The following is an 11,769-nucleotide window of genomic DNA, read 5'->3' as shown; positions in this document are numbered from 1 at the left end:
GGTGCCTGAGTTAAGAAGAAATTTGTTACCAGGAGTTTCATGTAAAAGCGATTTATGTGGATTAATTAAAAGCTTTAGAATTTAACAATGCTGTTGCTGTTCATACCTAGACTGTCTAATATTAACATAAATACATGTACACTTATCCTGTGTAGCTCTACAAAAGCAATGAATATACAGGACTACAACCTGTGTACCAGTATACAGCACATTTACTAAGTTGCATGAAGAAACATTGACGTACAATATACTGTACAATACAGCAAATTCAAAGATAGAGCGCTGACTGTAAACAGTCATTATGTCAATTATGTCATTACCTTTGTCTATGAACCAAGCGCCAAAAGAAAACAAGACTGAAAATGAATCTTACTCCTCGTTCCTTCCAATCATGGAAGAGCTCCGAAAGTGCACTGGGCTCCAGGCAAGCTCCTGACAGAGTGTGTGCTCCAATCTGAGAGGCCTTCTCCACAAGACACACTCGCAGCTCCTTCTCATGTTCATTAGCCAGCTGCTTCAGGCGGATGGCTGCGGAAAGACCAGCAGGGCCTCCACCTACTATCACCACATCTGCCTCGTCTGCAAACCTCTCCATTTCGACGCCTTGGAAGGAAGAAAAAGAAATATTATGTTCAGAGAGGAAAACAGTGCATCACTCACAAAGAAAGTGAAGCATTGAATTCAATTTCAGCTTTCAAAAAATTATTTGCCAAACTAGATTGCTTTTGAAAATCAGGGCAGAAGAAAAAATGTTTTCAAAAATGATTTATAGCACATTCAAAGGAAGTTTGAGATTCAATTCAGATTAGATAGCATGCATTAGTTTTAATACAACATCACAACCAGTGATGGAAGTTCCTAAAATATTCACTCATGCCACATTGGAGTCTACAGTGGAGGAGAGTTTTTCTTATGCCACAGAGGGGTTCTGCACCACAACACGAGGATTTACTTCCAATTTTTGGTTTCGATTTTCTTGCTAGCAGCTCTACAATTGTGGGCATTCTGACACCTTTACCAAAGTAACCCCATGCAGATAGTATTGGGTATTTCTGGACACTGAAGTCAGCCTGGATTCACAGCAGGGGCCCATAGTCAGAGTTATAAGCCTCTTCTGTGCATATCATTCAAAAGCTCTGCACCTTCCAAAAGCCTCATAGGGAATAAAACGTCCAAGGACACCCTCTTTAACTCTTATACCAATAAAGCATGTGGTTACTTCCATTTCTAGTCTTGTTTTATTTTGAGGAGTTTTACAGCAGTTGCATCTGTAATGTTGCATTACTGCCTGCAGCAAGGCTGTAAAAACTCTGACATTGTTCCGCGTAGCTCGATGGGCCTGCCGCAAAAAGTTTCCTACAAGAAAGTCACTGAACTTGGGAGTGTTATAGTCGTACATCATGCCCGGCATCCGTCTTCCCTCCCGACTTCACACAACTAACTGCAGTCACAATCTTGTTTGAAACAGAGTGAAAAAGATCTGTTTCCAGGGGATTTAGATGCCAGTATGGTAGATGTATGGAGGATGTGGCAATTATCTTTCAGGTTGAGAGTCTTTACTTGCGATTTTTTGCTAGCAGCTCTACAATTGTGGGCATTCCGACACCTTTACCAAAGTAACCCCATGCAGATAGTATTGGGTATTTCTGGACACACGTCACATTTTATGATTAGACTACACTTTAGGTTTCATGGATGATATTTCACAAGACGTGCTAAAACCCTGCCAATGTTTTCACCAAATTACATAGGAGTGATGTAGAGTGATTGGTTGCAACGGTGGATAAGTGTTATAGAAAACGCGCTGCACATAGGCAGGTCGTATGAATATGAACTGTATAAATACAGACCATTTACAATATGTAAAGCTGATCATACCTTTTTATAAAAGGTTCTAGTTTCCACTCTAAACTTTGCTATGGGACAAAGTAGCCATTCACTGTTTGAAGTTCTTAATCACAGTGAATGTAAGGAAATATTCACATGTGCCAGAAACCAGGAACATAATTGACTGATATAAAGTGGATGCCGGTGTTCTGTCGAGTTTTGCTGCTCTATCGTAAAATGCGATAAGGCTTTCCAGTTAATGTAATATGACATTTTCATTTGTTACAAACAGAGAGAAATGTAGGGTTAGAATACGGGGAGCATGATTTGATACTCTTTTTTATAAAAGGATTACATTTATGATGTGCAGAACTAAGTAGCACACAAAGATGACCTCCAAAGTGACTGTCTTACCTTCCCATCGTGGGTCTTTGTCCCGGGGGTGGATAGAGTAGTGTGTAGTGATGCGGGGTGCTGCTGGCAACGAGGAGCATGCTCTTCTGTGTAGTGTTGTGTACAGTTGAGGGGCGGCATGCTCCGTTTGAACCGTTTTCAATGCCCTGATGCACCTGTGGGCTGCAAAGTTAGAAAAAAGCTTCCATCAGTCCAGGACCAGTTCAAACTAGTGGGGGGTGTATGTGTGTGTGGGTGCTCACTGGTCTAGTTGAGTCTGATCTGGTTTTTATCTCTAACAAAGTTCATTTAGTACAAAAAAAATACCACACATGAACAAATTAAGCAGTGAAATGCAACACGTCAACAAACACATGACAGACACGTGCAGAAGGTTGATGACATGTCATTTAGTGAACGTGCACGCAAGCAGCTGTCACACTATGTAGATGTAGCAGTAGCATCATGTTAGCAGCCAGAGTTATATACTTACATATATATGCAACTACAGCCAAGTCAATTGCACTCATATACGTGATTAAACTTCACTTTAACACCACACGTCGACACATTAATAACAACCCCAGTCAGTGTAAACGTATCATTTAAACCGGGACAAGGGCGCTCAAGTGACCCATATTGGTTCAACTTTAACCTACATTTTAGCATGACGCTAACACGTATTAGCATGCTGCATTGTTTTGGCTAGTAGAAAGGCAAAAAACATTAAGGAAAAGTACTTGAAACACGAAATAAAATGTAACCCGCCACTCGATTATCTACGTAATAGTTGAGTGAGTTAATAACACAAGTGATAACGATAAATAAGCGACAAAGTCGAACACAAACACCAAACACGTAAGCTAACAAGCTACTAGCTGTCATACCTTGACTAGAATATCTGCTAGCTGGAAACATAGTGAGTCAGCTAGCGTTAGCCCACTAGCGGACAGTTCAGTGGTTTTCCCTTTTTTAATCCGCTGAAGTGACCAGTGCGTGCAGAGGAGCGTGTCACAGACTGCTTGACCGACCCGCCTGTTATTCAATTATCAAAGCTGAGTCTTACAAAACGCAACAAAGTCACGTGTGAGCGTCAAATGGCTGCGCAGCGGCTGCGTCCGCGTACCTGCGCTAGTGTAGATCTGTATGCTGCACTCTGCTACAGAGCTGCGGGTAAATCCCGAAAAAGCGAAGCTTATGAATCAAACGTTTTTTAACAGGCGTCACCCCAGGACAACTGTCCACTGGATTTAGAAGGTGAATGTTGTTAAATGTTTTAAAATATCAATCACGTCAAGTCCTTTTTCTTTATATACACATATATATATACATATATTTATTAAACCAATAAAAAAGTGTTTTTATTTAACCGGCTCACTGGGCTTCTTCTCTGAGAAGTCAGAAACTAATCAAGCATAACATTCAACCGCTAAAACAAAGGTTTATGTTCAGGAATGCAAGTAAATAACTATAATTTGACATCTAAATGAAGAAATAATAATGTGCCTTACTTTATTTTGTAAAACAGTAAATTAGAAAATTCATGGATAACAATAATAGTGGCTAAATAAAAGACCTGGCATAAACTTTACATTGGTTGGTGGTCAAATACATTTGTTAAGTACTGTATATGTTTTTTCTTTTTTATTAACACGTGTTGGAAAATGAGCAACCTTGGTGGAAGTTCACACTTTCCAGGTGCTTTCTATAGTTTAGTTTAATTCAATGCAATTCTATTTTAAAGCTACTTCATTTTTTATTTACTTTCTCATTTTACCTCCTAATCTTATTCACTCTTATCCATCCTTTCATAAATATTTAATCTTCAAGGGTCTTTTGTTTTGACTGATACTGTATTTCTGGATATCATTAGTCTATTAAAAAGAGTGGGACGTCACAGTGCATCCTTTTTAAATTAATTTATCTTTATTAATCCCCTTAGGGAAATTATTCTCTGCATTTGACCATCCTAGAATTAGGAGCAGTGGGCTGCCACACTGAGTAGCGCCCAGGGAGCAATGGGGGTTGGGTACCTTGCTCAGGGGTACCCCCGCCCTTTCAACCTGGTGGGGACTTGAACCGGTTACATGCCAAGTCCCCTTTCCACTTGGCCACAGCCTGCCCTAAACATGTTTTTGAACTTGTTACTTCAAGAAATACTGTTTATCCTTTTCTGAGAGTACAGTATGTCATCTTTTCAGGTTTGCACCTGACTAAGAATGAAAATGAACGTTTACTGACATTAGCCATTTTATTGTCGAGTACAGGTCAATACAACAATGAACTGACAACACACATTTAAAAATATTCTCTTAAATATTAAATGTATTTCTTTTCAAACATGTTTTGCAACGTAATGTAAACACAGATGGCCACACACAGTACAATGTACTCACGATTCAATATAGTAACATCTAACTTTGTTGTCCTCTTTTCTTTGATATGCATTCATATTTTTATTTTAAAAACGGCTGGCAGAAATCTGCTTCCACAGGAATCAGTCCTTCACTGAACAAAGTATCTACAGAATCATTTATGAACATTGTACAAATGTCTTTATCTGTACAGATCAAAGTGTAAAAAATGTGCTGTGTGGTGCAGTCGTTGGTGGGGTGACCTTCTACGTTCTTATCCCCAGACCAGCTGGGAAATGGCTAGACATGATTTACAAAAAAGATAATTTAACCCACTTACACCTTATGCCTCTTTAAATGACCTGTCTCATATATTACATTCAATATTTTCCTACAATCATTTTTGGTGGCAGAAGTAATGGACAAAAGACCAAATTAATGAATAAGTTTCTTTTTTTTTCTCATCTTACCTCCTTCAACAAACCAAATTTAATTCCAAAATGTAAAGAAGTCTCTTTGCTGAAGGTAGACTGCATGTACAACATTGTTAGCAATAATGATTATTAAACAAACAAACATTACAGCAGGATGTGTTTTCAAATGTGACAACAAAACAAAATCTTAATCGACCCACCAGTTGTACAAAAGTTCAACTTAAACGTGACCTCAAAGATAACGATACACTTTTCTCCTCAGAATTAGTTTGAGAACATTAGTTGCTCATTTAGCTTTTTTTTTTTGTTCACAGGAGAAAGTTTCTATACAGCAGCCTCACACGGGCAATAGAGAACAACATTAACAACAACGACTAACTATTAAAGCACTTAATGAAGATACAAAAACACAGGGGGGATGTGATTGTTTTCACTGCACTGCCAAGGGGTTTGGCTCGTCTGCTTGGCATAAACTTGATTCATCATCCTGATTTGTTCCTTCCAATTTTTTATAATAGTTGGTGATAATAGCTGCTGATGTGATTTTAAATGTGCCCCCAGATTATGAATCGATTATTAAATTAATCGACAACTATTTTGATAATCGATTAATCGGTTTGAAGCTTTTTTCATGATTGAAACAAGATTTCCGAACTTTTAAGCTTCTTAAATGCTCTGGATAACAAAGAAATCATTCAAAGTTAATCATTTTGGTTTGTGGACAAAACAAAACAAGACATTTGAGAACATCGTCATTTCAACATTTTCTGACATTTTATGGACCAAACGATTAATGGAGAAAATAATCGACAGATTAACAGATTATGAAAATAATCGTTAGTTGCAGGTCTAACTTTAAGGTAATTTCAAATTAAAGGGTAGTTTTTACATCCTCTAACCTAAATTGTCAAACAGTAAAAGCTGAGGTAGGCAACATTGTTACGGGTGCTGTTGCACAACAACCCCATAATAATCTTTCAGAGAGAGAATTAGACTTCTACAATCAATGGCACAGGGTGCACCCAGAGCCATCTCTCGGCATAGGCCATGTAGACAGTTGCCTATGGGGGGGTCACTGGATGACCACAAAGAAAAATAATTTACATATATATGTATATATAAAGTATATACATATATATTAGTGCTGTCAACGTTAATGCGTTAATTTTGGCAATTAACTTAAATAAATGAACAAATATTTGTTAGTTTACTTCCAGTGGCGACGTGTGCATGCAAACTGAACCAGTTACAGGACAGTCTACAAAGATTTAGAAAGATTTACTACCATGTTTAGAACATCAAGTTGGGCCAAATTTGCACTTTTAAAGTTTAAAGAAAGCCATATAAGCTTCCGGCTTATTTTCACGATGAATCGCAATTAATTACAGAAATTTGTGCAATTAATTAGTTCATTTTTTTCATCGATTGACAGCCCTAATTTGTATATGCATATATATATATATATATATATATATATATAAATCTACCCATTGGTGCCTTACTTCGCTAAACAATGGAAGTCCAGACGTGTCAAATTTAAATGATCTGTGTTTTGTTTATTTGACCATTTTCTTTAATTTATTACTTTTATTACCATTTATTACTATACTTATTACTCTATGTGTGTATTTCTTATTACTATGTAGTGGTTTATTACTAGTTTATTAATGTGTTGGCCTCATTGTCGTCTGACATTCTTTTACATCACAACATTTTCCAGCTTTGTTTGTCTGATGTGTGTTGGATGACCGTGGACAGAGGAGACGGGAGGGGGCACCACAATGCATAGGGCCGGACCTGCGTGCCTGATCCAAGCAGCTGTGTGTCACAGTCCTTTCGTGGTGAGGTTGCTGTTCCAGCATCAGCAACAAATGCCCAATGTCTGCAAAGCAATCTAGGCAAAAAAAAAAAAGGCAAAAGCAATTAAACCTGTGTCATCGTGACCGTCTCAGGTCGTTTGTTGCATATTGAGTTCATGTGTCTGTCCATATGCGTCTGGTGGGACGGACTCATTCAGCTATTTCCCAACCAATTTGACCTACTGCAGCTTTAATGGGAGCCGCCGTAAAAAAGTACCATACAGATATGAATATTGAAATAGTTTTGAAAATGTTTAATCCATATTCAGCCCTACTGCTTACTTTACAAAACTGTAAAAGCTGTTTTTTTTCCCTTCTCCTTTGAATTTTAGACAACAATGCAGTGATAGTGTCGGAGTGAATTCATGAATTATGAATGTGTCTGTAAAAATAATCTGGCTAATGGTTTCTATCAATAAATAAAACATGTTTGTATAATTTAGTTAAGTCTGTGTGCGGGCTAAGCTTCAGGCTGTGGGGACACATTAAACAACCGGGCAGCAACAGATACAGTATAAACTACACGCACTCGAAAGCTGCATTTCCCTGCATGTATATGTGATGTTTTGACAGATTGCTCGCATTTTCAACCTGAAATGCAAAGGAAATCTCAAATGTGTCTCTTTTTCCTGGATTTATAGCACTAAAAATCGACAATACATGATATTCATGTAACAATAAATAAAAATAGGAAATCTATTTAATACATTTCTCTGGTGTAAAAACAACAAATAGCTTCTGCGCTTTCCAATAATAAGATACTTAATAATTTAGCCCTGGGACTTGTGAAGCTTCTAGTTTTATTTCTCCTTCCTGCTGTGATGGCTGACGAGAATAGGCAAAACATGCAAACATTTCCAAAAATACTCATGAATACAAATGATTTTTCAACCCTACAGGGCACAAATCACTGAGGGCCACTTTAAAAAGAGATTAAACGCTCTTATCTTTGAAGATGAATGAAAGTGAATCACATTTAATTTGGCAGCAGATACCTAGACGAGTTAATTTGTTTGCACGTGGGTGAGCGTGTGGAGCACATTTCTTTTCTCTGAGCACACTGACAGGACTGTGCATTGCTTCGGCTGTTGCTGTGAGCCTACTGTAATGTCATTGTAGCTCTCATTGGTATTTTCCACAGGGGTGAGCTGGGCGACCGGGCTCGATATTTTCAGAGGGTTTCCTGGGGTGAGGTCTTTGCTGTTCTCCTGCAGGGGCCACATTTCCTGCCAGGTGAGCGATGGATGATGAGCGTGATGACCGCTGAGCAGCGGCCGCCGCTGCCTGTAGTTTGCCCACACCTGAAGAATGGTCTCTTTGAAAGGTCGCGTCGTCAGTGTGTAAAGAATGGGGTTAAGTGCACTGTTGATGGGGAGGATAAATATAACCACCCAGGAGCTGATGGTACCTACCAGAGGAGTGGGAAGAGAAAGATTGAAATGATTAAAACAGCAGACTCAAGAGTAAAGATCACAAAGTTAAGGAGAACATCTGTTTTCAAAGTTATTTGTGTAAAAAAATGCAATAGACATCTTGTAAAAATAAGATGACGACACAGCCAGTATGAGTATAATCCAACTAAACGTTGGACTTTTATAATACATGTAAACAAAAAAACCTGTTTGACAGTTGGAATAACACCCAGATTATGCTACCGGAAGTCAAATTACGAACTCAAGTTGGTGTGGTAAGTCTATCATATATGCTAGACTTCCCACACCTGGCTAATACTATAATAGAATAAAATATAAAATAAAACAACAGTGTCAATAAATGTGTATATAAAAAATAGCAGGAATGTTACATATTATATCTTTTGAGCTTATTTCAAGAAATTTCACCTTGATCAGCCTCAGAGGTGACTTGCAAAATCATGCAGCTTTGCAGAGAACAGCAACTGAAGTCAGTCTGGATTCACAGCAGGGGCCCATAGTCAGAGTTATAAGCCTCTTCAGTGCATATCATTCAAAAGCTCTGCACCTTCCAAAAGCCTCATAGGGCATAAAACGTCCAAGGACACCCTCTTTGACCCTTATACCAATAAAGCATGTGTTTACTTCCATTTCTTGTTTTATTTTGGGGAGTTTTACAGCAGTTGCATCTGTAATGTTGCATTACTGCCTACAGCAAGGCTGTAAAAACTCTGACATTGTTCCGTGTAGCTCGATGGGCCTGCCGCAAAAAGTTTCCTACAAGAAAGTCACTGAACTTGGGAGTGTTATAGTCGTACATCATGCCCAGCATCCGAAATCCCTCCCGACTTCACACAACTAACTGCAGTCACAACCTTGTTCGAAACAAGTGAAAAAGATCTGGTTCCAGGGGATTTAGATGCCAGTATGGTCGATGTATGGAGGATGTGGCAATTATCTTTCAGGCTGAGTCTTTGTCTGCGCAGTAACCCCAATCACTCAGCCTGTTATTGCCACAGCATCATCATTCAAACAGCCACACATTTATTCTGCAGCTCAGTCGCACCATAGTCATGAAAGTGATGACGCCCCGCCTTAAAAGGCATCATTTTATAACGTATTGCTCATTATATTTGCAGACCCCAAACTATGGGTCCCAGACCCCCAGGAATCCACTGACCCCACTTTGAAAGTGGCAATGTTCAAAACACTTTGTTACTTCTGATCTTCTTAAGTTCTTAAGCTCATATCTTCAGCGCTGCACAATTCTGCCAGGAGTAATAATTAGAAAGCAATGATTGTGTGAAGATCTTTGAGCACGTAGGAAAACTGAGAAAAAGAAATTGACTCTGGAAACAGAGCAACACAGTTTTTTAGCGTGGGCGGCCAATGGAATGGATGACAGTGTTGACACCGACGCCACAAAAGCAATATTGCAAAGTTCTTGCCCTCAAACGTTCCACATAAACACAGATTAAACCAAACAACATTAAACTAGTAGGACAAATAAACGTCAACATGTGATGCAATGAGCAATGCATAAATATTTATTACAGATAAAAAGAAATGCTTTCATATGTTTCTGTGATTTAACAAGTTTTATAGTTTTGATTGAAACATAATACGAGTATTGATTAAATAAAATAAATTGCTTCAAAACCACTAAGATGATTAAAGCAAAGTAATATGATTTATTTTCCTGGTTTTACTGACAACGCAAGACCTGAAACTGAGACATGTTTTCTGGATGTAATAGATCAAGTGAGATGTAGCCTCATGTTGTCATAGACTTATACACACAATGACAACTTTTTGCAACCAGTGGAACAACTGGTTTTAGACACTTCTGTATCTTTCTGTCAACCCCTGTGAATCCAAACCAACTGAGCTGAAGAATGGCACAGCACGACACAGAATGGATGGGCTTATTTGATACTCAAAATGAAGCATTTCCTTTAAATGGTTATAGCACTTCTACTATACCGGGAATCTCCACCTGCAGCAGTGACAGGATCTTGAGGATGAAAATCGGGATCCAGCAAAGGGAGTCAGTGACGACAATGGAGAAGAACCTTTTAGCGATGGTCACCTCTTTCTTGATGTGGTTGCTGTATTTTGTGGTCTGAGTGCCTGTCCTCTGGATGTTATAGAACATGCTTGCATAGGAAAGGACAATGATGAGGAACGCCACCAGGTTCAGACCTACGTACAAAGAGATATTTGGTTAGACTGCCATTGTGTACACTTGTACCGCATTAGCTTGCAATAAGCTGCAGTGCGTAACGTTTAGTGAGTTCTTTTGTTGCTGCTGATGAAATTATTCCAACTATGAATCTGAATCTCTTCATCTGAAAAGTGTAGATCTATTCTACACAAATGCTGAAACAACTGTTTTTTTTTTAATTAAGTCAAGCTACATCCTGTTTGCAGTCTTCACCAGTGAAATGCTGCCGTCGGTCTTGGCATAAAATGAATCATATTTTATTCATTCATTTATTCATATTTTATTAACTTTTATTAACTTACTTCATAACTGAGTGTAGCGGGGAATATCACCGAACAAGAGATCTAATCAAGGCTTTTATATTTAAAGTTATATGCGCCACAGTTTTAGATAAAGACATGATGTGTTTGCAATTAGCTACAGAAAGTAGCTGAATAAAAGCTTCATAGCTGATTACAGAGGTCTATGGGAGCATTTCCTCATTTCTGTTTCTTCTGCTGCATTTGTGACATATTTACCATTGTATGTGTTTGTATGGGAATGGGTGATGTGTGGGTGTGGTGTAGGGAAGGCGTTATTTTATTGATTTATTTTATTTTATCCTGTGAAGCACTTTGGCCCCCATTGAAATGTGTTTTCTGTGATCGGATAGCACCTGACCTGCTGCGGTGGGTGCCGCAGCCGCGGAACCAGCAGGCTCACCCTGGATTTCCACTGGACGCGGAACGGCCGCGGAACGGCCGCGGCGCGGTTCTGCTTCGTCCTCTCCCAAACGTCAATCCCCACCGGGCGCGTTACGGCAGCGGCGCGGAGCCTTGGGAGCCAGCGGTATTCACGGAAGATCGCGCGATAATCTCGAACGGACGCGAGATCCCGCGATAGACTGTGTGTATAAAGGAAACAACAACAACACAGCTTCTTTCATTTCTCCACTTCCATAATCAGTCTCTCGTCGTCCATTGTCTCCGAGACCCTCGGATCAAATGACTGTTGACCTGGGAGCACCGGTTATGACGTAACGTTGAGGTGAAGTTGTGACCTGCGTATTGTGTTTTATTTTGAAAGGGGGGCGGAAGTGTTTTACTTTGATACTGTGTCGGACTTCCTGTCTTGTGCGATCTGCTTCGTTGAAATTTACGAGGTTCAGCAGCGGCAACGGATAAAATAGAACTGATTCCTATCGATAGCGCTGCGGCGCGGCGAGCCGCTTCTGGGCCGCTGCTGATCCGCGCCGCAGCGCGGCCGGTGGGAATGCTCACATTGATT

The 11,769-nt window shown here is 39.4% G+C and overlaps 2 protein-coding genes across 3 annotated transcripts in view; both read right to left on the bottom strand.

The window, feature by feature from the left end:
• The window catches only part of etfdh (electron transfer flavoprotein dehydrogenase), a 12,151-nt gene extending 8,842 nt beyond the window's left edge, over positions 1 to 3,309 (bottom strand). Inside the window, exons 1-3 of the mRNA XM_058650599.1 lie at positions 3,108 to 3,309; positions 2,242 to 2,403; positions 374 to 603 (exon numbers count right to left, since the gene is read on the bottom strand). Of these exons, the coding sequence (XP_058506582.1) occupies positions 374 to 603; positions 2,242 to 2,403; positions 3,108 to 3,138 (423 nt within the window). The 5' untranslated portion in view covers positions 3,139 to 3,309. The remainder of the gene's footprint in view (positions 1 to 373; positions 604 to 2,241; positions 2,404 to 3,107) is intronic.
• Positions 3,310 to 7,650: 4,341 nt separating this feature from the next.
• rxfp1 (relaxin family peptide receptor 1) overlaps positions 7,651 to 11,769 on the bottom strand; it is a 73,357-nt gene continuing 69,238 nt past the window's right edge. Inside the window, exons 17-18 of one of the 2 annotated variants that reach the window (XM_058648932.1) lie at positions 10,263 to 10,481; positions 7,651 to 8,275 (exon numbers count right to left, since the gene is read on the bottom strand). In XM_058648932.1, the coding sequence (XP_058504915.1) occupies positions 7,872 to 8,275; positions 10,263 to 10,481 (623 nt within the window). In that variant the 3' untranslated portion in view covers positions 7,651 to 7,871. The remainder of the gene's footprint in view (positions 8,276 to 10,262; positions 10,482 to 11,769) is intronic. The other variant, XM_058648933.1, reaches the window with a different exon arrangement.

Source organism: Solea solea, chromosome 14, assembly GCF_958295425.1.
Source record: "Solea solea chromosome 14, fSolSol10.1, whole genome shotgun sequence".
Taxonomy (NCBI): domain Eukaryota; kingdom Metazoa; phylum Chordata; class Actinopteri; order Pleuronectiformes; family Soleidae; genus Solea; species Solea solea.
Note: the sequence above shows the minus strand (reverse complement) of the source record. Positions and strands in the feature narration are given on the sequence as shown.